The sequence below is a fragment of the Thermobia domestica genome, chromosome 7 (genome assembly GCF_964235325.1).
Source record: "Thermobia domestica chromosome 7, izTheDome1.hap1.1, whole genome shotgun sequence".
Classification (NCBI taxonomy): Eukaryota; Metazoa; Arthropoda; class Insecta; order Zygentoma; family Lepismatidae; genus Thermobia; species Thermobia domestica.
In genome coordinates, this window is record NC_137460.1 from 41,421,619 (window position 1) to 41,434,093 (window position 12,475).

Below are 12,475 nucleotides of genomic sequence, written 5' to 3' on the forward strand. Positions count from 1 at the left end.
ATCGTTCAATCTATGTTTGAGTTCTTACGTAACAAATACCTAACTATGAGGTAGTGGTAAACACAAAAACCGATTTTTAGGAAAAACGAAACTGGTTTCTGAAAACTCAAAAAAACATTTAAAAAATAGGCTCGATTTTAATTCATCGACTTTTAGAGAAAATGGAAACATCGGTTTTTCTACAAATCAGTTACCAATTTTTATAAAAACAGGCTTGCTCCATCCCTACTATGAACACGACACATGAATAAGATGTTTATCAGTATTTTTTTAAAAAAAAAATCTATCTTCTGTTGAGTGCAGATGATTAAAACGTTACACCTGAAGTTAGTAATCCTATAAGTGTAATCTTTAATACTTACAAGCTGACTTCTGAGTCACAAGACATCCCAAGAATGCTGGCCATTTTTTGCTACGTTTAAGATAATCGTATCTCAAAATCTAGAAATGTGAAATACATGTATAATAGACTGTTGAAAAGTTTGAATCTTCCTCTTTATTCAACAACTCTTTATCAAAACTATCACCGTCATTTGCTTACTCCTTCTAAAGTAAGGTGTAAAACATCGTCTGACAGATTTTTCCGCCATCGTGGCTTTCAAACAAGGAGCACATCACATTCAGAGAATGACGCGAACAGAACGATTATAGGAATTTGTTCACCATCTAGTGACGGAATGAGAAACTATGGTATCCAAACATTACTCAGGTCAGCTAACTCCGCACTTGTACGGCAAATGACTGTTGAAATAAATTTCGAAATAGACTCCAAACATTTACATAATTCGTATTTTAGAGAAAATCGAGCGCTCCGTATATATACGTGATTAGCGCTATAAGTGTTAAAGAAAATCCATTTTACACATTTTAAATGTAACATATATCAATCTTTAGTATTAAGGTAATGCTAAATCAACTATTGAACGCATTACGGCACATTATTTTATTTGCACTACTGAATTAACTAGCTGGTACCACGCCACTTTGTTCTTGATAGGTTTCAATACTATTCCTAAATCGCGACAATCATTAAAATGGAGCACGGCGATTCAGTTGCAGAAAAATCGTCAATGGTAGGGAGGATTCATGGTTCGATTCGAAACCATATGAAAAAATGTTTTACGTCCCACCGTTATGCTGGCTAGGTTAAAGGAGACGGTGATGATGAGAAATGAATGAAATGGTGGGACGAAGAAAGTGGGAAGAGACGGAAGAACCCCGAGAAAACCCACGCATACGGTGTTTGTCCACCACAAAGCTCACTTGGCACGAGCTGGGATCGAACCAAAGACCCCATGCATCAGAGGTGAACGCTCTACCACTGACCCACCATTGACTCCCGGAACCCATATGACTTTCGTGGTTAAGAAACACTATATCCAGAAGATTCTTGTTTACTCGCACTTTTACATAATTCTATCAATTATATGGTCAAGAAACAGTGTGCTTGAAGCTTTCATTTATTCCTACTTTAACACAACTCCATCAAATATTTCAATTTCATTTGTCTGCTTTCGCTTACAGGGCAGAGCTGTATAGAAACTTCGTTCTCTACCTTCTTGTAAATTCAGAGTTCTGAAAGCGGCACCCTCTACGAAACTGTTATAAAACTTACAATTTCCACATTATTATTATTATTATTATTATTATTATTATTATTATTATTATTATTATTATTATTATTATTATTATTATTATTATTATTATTATACTTCGACACACTAAATGCCACATTGTTTGTTTGTTTGTAATTTTTTTTCCGGCTGTACGCCCCCACGCAACACCGAAATTATGAAGGACGGGAGTGTGCTCTTAACTCAAGTAAAGAAATACTTGAGTTTCCATCCGAGGCGTAACTCCTAGCAGAATTTGAACCTAGCAGCACTTAAAAAACAAGTGCATTAGTAAAAAGGCTGGAGGAATCCCTTTACTCCTTATGTGTAAAGTCAATTCAATCATACTCATAATTTAAAATTAGCTTCTAAATTAATAATTAACTTAAATTTTGGAGAGTTTCTTCATGATAAAACGAAAGTAAATGAATAATAATATTTGCTTAATCCTTACGATGGGGAAGTATCTGCTATAGTGAATCAAACCAGTGTACCAGCCAAAATCAAAATTTCTCTCTTGTCATATTGTTAATAGGGTTGACAACTCTGCCTACCGGCACCCCTTTAAAATTCCCTATGTTATAGGCCTAAGTCTGAAGTATCTCGGACTCATCTATGGGAAGAGAATGTACTCTTGTGGAGAAAAGTGCATTCGCACCTGTATTCTGCACATCCCTAGTACATTCACTAATAAGGTTAACAGACACATTGTGGTAAAAATGAGAAACTGAAGTCGGTATTGATCACTTTATTGTATTTACCATTAACTGCCATTTCTTTAAAATCCTCGAAACAGATGAACAAAAATATATTAATCCTTACGTGATAATTCTGGATTTAAAGAAATGAAATTTATTCTTTAAACTTATACTTCAAGGATATTATGATAAAAAAGGCCTTGTGTCCATCTTAAACACAAACTACACACACTTTCTTACATGGCTGTCTATAATGTTTATTATAAATTAACTAGAAATGTTACAGTTTCGGAAGTATATCACTTCCTTCTTCAGACTAATTCTCCAGCTGAAATCATAAATAATATTACATCATTTTTATCTAATATTATTTATGATTTCAGTTGAAGTAGTAGCCTGAAGAAGGAAGTGATATACTTCCGAAACTGTAACATTTCTAGTTAATTTATAACAAATATTATAGACAGCCTTGTAAGAAAGTGTGTATAGTTTGTGTTATACTTCAAATACAGGAAGTTGTTTTAAGAAGTCCTGAGAAAGGAAGTTTAAGGGAAGTTGTCATATGCAGCAGCTAGGGACGTGAAACTAACCAATGCAACAAACGTACTAATAAAATTCCTAAGAGCTACTTGCTAACAATCGATAGGTAATTTAAATTTATCGCTATATTTATGTCGCACAATTATGACAAATTATACACCTATGTCTCTATGGTTGAAAATAATGTTTTACGATAAAATTTATTTTTTATCAAATTTCTTATCTTAATTGCCATAGTTAAAAAAAGTATATGGATTAATGTATGATACAACGGAAATTTGTATTTGTAAAGGCACTGTTAAAGAATTCCGATGTTCGATGCTTTATTCTGGATTACAAATTTCAAAATACCGGTCATAAAGGGGCTGGTAAGAAGTTTGTACCGGTCATCGGCCTTAATCAAAATAACAGCAATATTTGTGCTCAGGCCGGTGAAATACCGGCCAGTTGGCAACCCTAGTTGTTAAACTGGTCCAAATTTATGTAAAAGTTTACACACTACTTGTCATTACTAATCTTATATGTTACTATTACTACGTAGAACTCTTTAACATTTCAATGCAGCAATTGCATTGAAGGTCTGCACAAGGTTGTATGATTTTCCCGACTAATACTCAATTATTTTCTTTAAGTATTCATACCATTCAAATGAATCTAAGAATATAAACAATTTTCAAAAGAGCGCATGCACAAAGAAAACTAGTGTAAATGCCACCACATAATTAATTAGTTAGTTACGAGATACAAATAGTTTACATAGAAGATTTTCTAGTGTTTGCTCCTACAGGTCTTCTCATCATGCTTGCCCTAAATAAGCTTTGGCGCAACGAGACTCTAGCCTTTGTATGGCGTCTCAGCTCGACATCATGCAAGTTTGCAGGGTTAGCAGAGGTTGATGATGATAATGATGGTGCAGCAGTTGAAGGTAAATCTTTATACTCACTCCGGAAGGTATCTGCAGACACAGAGGTATCCTGGCTTATCTGATATTGACGAGGCTTCTTACCACTCCAGTCACGCATGTTGGGATCAGCACCTAATAAAAAACAAATAACATATCCACATATTTTAACAGATACTATCTGGCAAATTTTACTAATAAAACTCCAACTGACCAAAGCAGTATATATAATCTTAAAACATATATACTGCTTTGGTCAGTTGGAGTTTTATTAGTAATCTTGAATTTCTCAAAGCTACAATGAATAATTTACTGGCAAATTAACTAAATTAATTGTTAAATTATTGTTAAAATTAACTATCACTCATCCAGGGGTGTAGCCAGCAGATTTATCTAAGAGGGGCCCGTCGTTGATAATGGCGCCAGCTACAATATATAAAGCCAAAAAAAAAAAAAAAATAAAATAAAATAAAATAAAATAAAATAAAATAAAAAATAAAAAAAAAGTGTTACAGCTAGTGATTTTGATGCCTGAAAAAAAACGGAAAATTAAAAATACTGTTGTTTTAGTTTTTTTCTTTCTTTTTTCTTCATAAATAGTATGTACCAGATAGTTTTTACTATCCTTAACCCAGTGGTGCCCACCCCCCCTTATGTCTATGACGCACCCCCCCCCAATTGTCTATCCGTAGGTGTTCTTCCATGAAAAAATATTCTTTTCGATTAATGTTACCCCCCCTCATCAAACATATTTATATAGATTTTAACCCCCCCCAAATATTTCAATGACGCAGTTTGCGTCATAGCCCCCCCTTGTGGGCACCCCTGCTTAACCAAGGTGATGTCTTGGACTAAAGTTATATACCTTTGTGCATAACTATTTCAATTTAAGCTCTTGTACACAGAACCTATCTACATAAGATGGATTTTTTTTCGACATTTCACTTAATTTCGAAAAGTTGAATTTAATTTGGTAAATATAATTGGAAGAATTTCACTGATTTTGAGTTAGTTTGAAAATTCTTTTTCGCGTTATTTTTAGAGGGGACATAAAATAATTTAGGGGGGCATAATTTGTGAAGCCGAAACACTTGATTACTGACTAGCCGTCGAAGGAATTAGGATTGGTTGCCGAAATTATATTAGGAACATAAAAATCCTTTTACGATTCACAGGACACATTAAAAATGAACGTTAGTTAATATCACCAACATATCTTGCGTTAGAACTGGAAAATACACAAATGTTTGTTTTACGAGGTGTGATGAAAAAATACGGTGAATCATTTTATTAGACACAAAGTAATAAAGTTAATGGAATTTAATTTAATCTCCTTCAAAGTACTGTCCTTAGATAGCAATGCACTTATCTCAACGTTGAATCCATGACTGGAACCATTTCTGGAAGGTTGCTTTTGGAAGGGCATTCAACTGCTCTGTCGTGACCTTCTCAATGTCAGGAATGGCCTCAGAACATTTTCCTTTAACCACGATTTTAATTTTTGGGAAAAGCCAGAAGTCGCATGGTACTAAATCTGGTGAGTAAGGCGGATGTGGACAGACAGGAACACTTTTTCCGGAAAAAACTCGCGGATCAAAAGAAAGGTGTAGCACGGTGCGTTTTCGTGGTGAAGAAGGAAGCCATTTGCCTATTTAATCGGCGGGTTAAAATGCTTTTCACGGACCCATACGATATGTTTAGTTCTTTGGAAAGCCCTCGACTAGTTATTCGCCTGTTCGAACAAATCATTTGTGTCACTTTTTGCACGTTTTCATCTGCTTTTGACGTCGAAGGACGTTTCGATCGCTGCTCATTTTCAACCGACTCTTTGCCGCTTTTGAATCGCTCATACCACTTGTAAACAGTCTTCAATGCCCCGGCTTCATCGCCATACATTGATTTTGACATTTCGTGAGCTTCTTTGTCACTTTTTTGCAGCTTAGAATAAAACTTAATGTAGGCGTGCGACAGACACTTTTTAACACGTCCTCACTCTTCTGCCTCTGGAAGCCAACTAACATGTCATAACTTGTTCAAACTCGACACTGACTGTACCAAAGGCTTAAGTTACCGGGCTTATTAGCTGAAATGTATACAACATTGATAGATGACACTGTGCAACTACATTCATCATATTTTTTGATCACACATTGCATATAACCTATACCTACAAAAGAATAATCTCACTGACACAACTCATCTCCAGAACTCAGAAACTGTTAATTCTAGGAACTTGAAGTTTTATACAATATTCAAGAAGACATATGCAGGGAAAATAAAAGAACCTTCTGCTGACAGCTGTTTAAAAATTTTGGTATTTTACCACCATAAAGTTTATACATGTATTATATAATAGTATATAAGAAGCTTAACTGTGGAGATTTCGACTTCAATAAGAATGTACATACAAATAATATGCGCACAAAAAATGATTTTTATATTGATCAACATAAAAGTAACATTGTATTAAGAAGATGCAACATATGCGGGTAAGAAATTATACATGTTACCTGATGTAATAACAAAAAGGGGAAAAAAAGGTTAAATTCAAGGAACTAATTAAAAGGTATCTTCTAAACAACTGTTTTTATACTCTTGATGATTTTTATAATTTCAACTGTAGGAACATTCTTGTTAATTAAACTTGCTAATTGACAAATTCAATATCACGTATATCATTCAAAGATGCAATTGGAAATTGAACTCTTTCCCGGATATATGTTTGTTTTTCAAGATGATTTTGCCCCCTACTAAAGTGTAAAAGTCGTCAAGGGGTATATGAAGTCCTTAAAGCTTGTTTCACAACTTCTTTGTCCCGATAATTCACTACATTTAAATATAATCGAGCATTTATAGAATGTTTTGACAAGGAAGATTCATTCAATTAAAAACGCTACAAATGCCTGGCAACACTATTTTCCACGTGATTTTTTTTTTTTTTTTTTTTTGAAGAACTTCGGGGATGTGGGTATTTGATTAATTTCAGGAAAATTTATCTTGCCTATTTCACTCCAAATTACCTACATTATTGCTTAAATGACAAACTTTGCCTTGTCGCTTCCGAGAAATTAACAAACATTAACACAATGTCTAGGTCAGGTCCAGAATAATACATGTTTCCGCGAGAAATGTGAACGAATTATTTCAGCTAATATAGACGTAGACAAATTAAAGGCGATTGGAGAAATCAAAAGTGAAAATGTATCATGTGGATTTCATCCAGATATTCCTGGGTGCTTTAAATACTCTTTAATTACATTCATGAAATTAGGATGATCACTTTCGGTTTTATAATCGCAATTAATAATTCCTGACTACCAGAATGCATTAAATTAATATGTATATGTATGTATATAATATGTATATATATTAATATGTATTTCCTTTTGCCCCCCTCTAGAGGAAATTGTGCTTCGGAAGCTCGAAAACTCAATAGACTTTTTAGAATAGTTACCACAAAATTTGAGATTACTTTTGAAATGTCCTTATAGTTGCCCCCCCCTGGAAACCACAACATGGGCGCCCTTGTCAATATGTAGTAGTTTATCTACTCATTTGAAAACGATGAGTAATTTTTCTCCGAATTGGTGCTGAAAAATTGTACTGTTGTGACGAAATACTGTAATTAATTTATTTATTAGATACGCATGTAAATAATGAAATGTTTCCTTTTTCAAAATATCATATTTTGCTAAATTAACTGAACACTATTCATGACTTAATTTCAGTTCTTGGACGTCACTGAATATTTATCTTCATTATTTCGACTTAGATTTTCGTATTGATTCTTAAATTTAAGCAATATTTGCCTATTATCCATGTTTTTAGTGCCTAAATGTAAGTCTGCAGTAATAAGACAGGTAGAGGTCTGCACGGGCCGGAATTTTTAGCCCGGACCCGGCACATGAATTTATAATGTGAGGCCCGACCCGCGTCCGAAATATATTTTAGCCTTTAGGCCGGAGCCCGGCCTGAGTTCGTGTCATAATCAAATGAGTCCGAAATAAGCCCGAATTATAGAAACTTAATAATTAACGCAAAATTGTATATTAAAAAAACAAAAACAATTAGAGGTTTAATTTTGCAGTTGTGCTTTAAAAGTTCTCCAGAAAGAATGGTGCAATATATATCGTTGTACACTATATTTACAAAGTTAGGCCCGAAAAGGCCCGAGAAATATGTATGGCTATATATCTAAAAATTTACGGCCCGAGCCCGAAATGATATACGTTTTCTAGGCCCGAGCCTGTGCAGACCTGTAACTCCTGTAACTCCTGTAATTCCTGAAAACATTTTGCACTTCCTAGTTTTCGGCTCTCATTTGGAGCCTTGATCAGAGAGATAAAATTAAGATAAAGAATAATAAAAACATCAGAAAAGTAAAAGGAACAGATTCACCATGATCGAAAGAAAAAAAATCATTGCTCATTTAATGGTGGAGCAGCACATTGCACCATATAGGATTTAATTTGTGTATTTTATTTATTTATTTTGTAGTGGAAGGTTGCCAGCTCATATTGGTATTTTCATTTCTATGCCAATGTACTTCTCAATTACCCCTCCCATTTCTTATTCAACCATCCCTTATATAAATTCAACTTTGGATTTCTTAAACACGTAAACGAGTTTTCAAAAACGAATCTCTTACCTTCATTGTTACGTATCCCTTAATAAAATTCTTGAATATCAATATTGAGCTCTCTTTCTTTCAAATATCTCGACTGTCCCGAAACCGAATGTTCTGGTTTGGGTTTAGCGTTTCTAAGATGTTCTTCTTCAACTCGTATTTCGAGGTTTCTTTTTGTCATATCTATATATTCCTTCTAGCAATTGCATTTTATTTCATAAAGTCCTGATATTTTGCTGGGATCAGTATAGTAGCTCTTAAATTAAGTGATTTATTTTTTCAAAGTTTTGGGTATTTAAAAGCGGTAATTAATGCAGTTCTCAACCTGGGGTATATAGGTAGACCAACCTACTCAATGTCAGTATTTTCGGTTTTATGACAGTCACACTATAAATGCCTTTTAACCTGATTATACCAATTTAATAAAATGGACTTCGGACACCCATTCATACTATCTAAATTCAGCAAGTAATCAATCTGATCCTTCTGTAATTCGGATTCCAATGACGTAAGTCGTATAGCACGAAGAAAAACAGTTCCTCCAAATATTTTCCTTTGTCACTGGTGAATATACAAATCTGTAATGTACATATTATTTGTCTGCTGTGGGCTTATGGTGGACATAGGTAACAAATATATTGTGCCTACTGATGTTTAAATCTAAATAGGTACGCTTACCATCTCCCACGTGTTCCACAGTAAATTTTAAATTACTATGGACCTGATTTAATTCGCTTAATAAAAATTTGAGTTGCGAACTCCACTCATACAGGAAAAGTGTATCATCAACATATCTATAATACTGTACAGCGTCTAGTTTCTGCTCTTTAAGAATCTTGGAGAACTAAGTTGGTTAAGAAGAAGGCTAAGCCTTTTGTCTGGTAAAAAAAAAATCGCTTGAAATGAAAAAATACTATCTAATAAACAGTATTCCAGAATCTGACTATTTACTTCGGATAAATTAATTTTCTTGAGACACAAGTCACGTCTTAGAGACTTATGAACCAATTGCAAAGGAAGAGATGGATATATATCAACTACGTCTATTCAAGCCATTATTTTAATATGATTAGTATTCTGTTTTACTTCACGATTGTTTTTGGAGCAATGTGTAAAAGTGATATTCATTTAGCGACCTTGTATGTGAGGTGGTGTCGTCTCGACCTAATAAAGGGACGTCTTTCTTATAAATTTTAGGCAGGCCGTAAATTATGGATAGACAAGGATGTGCAACTTTTAGTGATCTTACTATCGAATCATTCGCGATGATACTACAGTTCTGTTTGCAACTGCTATTACTTTTTGAGTTAATTAGACGTACGAATTGCCTTGCAATATTTTTCCTTGTATATTTTAGTTGAGATGATAACGTATTTATTACCTTTGTCAGCTTTAATGCACAATTATTATGTTGTGTTGACTATTTTCTGAAATCGTTCACTACTCTAGAACAGAAATTCTTTACCCTTTGGTCCTCGCGAGTGCTCAATATGTTTACAGAGGCGTGTGCTGCTGAAACGCAATCATATCTACACCCTTCTCTCCCGTTTTTCTCTAACAATTTAATGGCTGATTCCACAGTCGCAATAAACTCCCCAATCGGAGGTTTACTTGGGATTGTACTAAATCTAAACCCCACCATAAATGGTGGTTCAAATTTTGGTGGGATCAGATTATACAATTTTCATCACTTGTGAGCTTCGATAATAGCTCGAGTTCGTAACGTTTCATTAGAGATTAGTACAGAGAAATTCGATTGAGTAAATGCTTTTGGGGTCAGATCACATAGGACCCGAACACCAAGCTTCTTTTTGTAGTCAGCGTTTTGCAAATAGTATAGTAATGTTTAAGTCATTGGCGAAGTCATGACAGCTTACACGTCGATCTTGCTCGACTTTTGCCCGAATATCATCTACTTTTGGTACGATTGATCGCCCACTGCGAGGAGCATATTGGACATTGAAATTTCCAGAACGAAAATGACTGAACCATCACTTGATTGATGACCATGATAGATTTTGATAACGTATTTTGCTCATAAATTTGTTCACAGATTTCTGCATCTCTGCCTTTATCGAAATAAAATTGTGAAATGTAATGCGCACTCATCTTCAAGGTATAATACCTGACGTCTGATTACAAAAATTCCAAAACTTTTTGCACACTTACTAGTTTCAACTGTCAGCTGCCAAATGACTTAGGCCGGATACTCTGAGACTCATATTTCACCCTGGGATTTGGGGCATTAACCCCATCTCGAGCACATAAGGTTTAATATAATTTTAGACTACATTATATTAACAGAACTAATTTTTTGGTGGGCAGAGCTATTGTAGTACATTGTTTTGCTGTTAGGAGCGCATAGAGCGAACATTCCTGAGGCAGTAAGCTGAGTGCCGTCACTGAAAGTCAGGACTAGTTTCGGCAGACTTAAAAGTAACAACTGTTTTGTGTGATCGTCATTTTTGTAATGGCTAATTTTTGCACAGAAAAAGTGGAACAGAAACTCTTGAAATGTTAAAAACGGGGTACAAGGACGATGCTATGAGGAAAACTCAAGTGTTTGAGTGGTTTTATAGTTTCAAAAATCGTGAAATGTCAATTGATGGCAAACATCGTTCTGGTCGTCCTTCCGCGGCCCGAACACATGAAAATGTTGAAAAAAATTGTGCAATCATTAACAAAGATCGATGACGGACCATTGAGGAAATTATAGAGCTGTCGGGAATGATTTGGAGATCAGTGCAGCGAATTTTGACAGAAGATTTGGGAATGAAAAGGGTTGCTGTAAATTCGTGCCACGACTACTGACTGTTCAACAAAAATAACGTCGCATGGAAGCATGATATGCTTTAAAAGAAGAGTCCAGAAGTGATCCAAACTTTTTTCCAAAAATTATCAAAGGTGACGAAACTTAGTACAAAAAAAAAAAAAAAAAAAAAGAAAGAAAGAAAGGAAAGTGTTTTGCTGATGTTGCTGAGGTGAAGAAAAAAACGATGGAGGTGCTGTCAAGCATAACAAAAACTTGAATTTAAACAATGTTTAGAAAAATGGAATAAAATATTATACAAGTGTATTAATGCAAGTGGAGAATACTTTGTAGGGGATTGAAGGTTTGTGCTTAAAATGTGAATAAATAAGTTAAAAAAAACTAAGTTCGGTTTCCTTTGGTTACCCCCTTGTAGTTGGTACCTTAACCCTTTTAGGATTTTTGGTAACTTTTGTTACCATGGCGTAGTATCGTCTTTGACCGCTTGTTTAGGTTCTATAACAGGTATTTAAGCCGTTTTTTTTTATTGGTCAAGTCAAGGATGGACCAAAGAATACACCAGATGTGTTTTGGAACCGGATGGTCAATTTGCCGGCGCCACTTTTTTTTTCTCTTAAGGCAAATTTTAAAAGTTTTTCACGCCTTTAGTTTTCAAGATATGATTGAAAGTTTGAATACGGATTATGTATACCTCTGGGTATTTCTCAAATGTTTTTAAGATCCCTAATGAAACCAAGGCCAGGCCCGAGGGGCGCAAGTGTTCCGAGGAAGTAATGATGGAATAAATTTATATACAGGGTGTTTCAGATAAAACGTCCAGTGCTTATAAATCCGAAACGGCTGAGAATAAAAAGATGAAACAAAAACTGACATAGGAAAATGTCATAGGGTGCATCACATGGTGTTGTTGTGGTGACTCCCAGGGCCCTCCTTCAAGGGGGCCCAGGGGCCAACTTCTAATTTTCAAATAGGAACACGTATTGATTCATACTTCATTCAATAGTACTTGAAAAACGAAACAACTTTTGTAGGAAACCATTTTCGATTTGGGCCACCGTTTTCAAAATGGCCGCAAAAAGTGGGTTCTGTATCAGATAAAACGTCCAGTGCTTATAGGCCTAAATCAGAAACGGCTGATAATAGAGAGATGAAACAAAAACTGAGATAGAAACGATGATAAAGCATATCAAGTGGTGTTGTTGTGGTGACCCTCAGGAAACTCAGTGAAGGGGGCCTAGGTGCCAACTTCAAACGGATACAGGACTTTTTGCGGCCATTTTGAAAACGGTGGCCCAAATCGAAAATTGTTTCCTACAAAAGTTATTT

General features: G+C 34.9%; 1 protein-coding gene across 1 annotated transcript in view; it reads right to left on the reverse strand.

Moving 5' to 3' along the window:
* Nucleotides 1-12,475, reverse strand: part of LOC145689157 (uncharacterized) — a 160,749-nt gene that overhangs the window by 42,444 nt on the left and 105,830 nt on the right. The window contains exon 4 of the mRNA XM_081763289.1: nucleotides 3,795-3,887. Coding sequence (XP_081619415.1) covers nucleotides 3,795-3,887 — 93 coding nt within the window. The remainder of the gene's footprint in view (nucleotides 1-3,794; nucleotides 3,888-12,475) is intronic.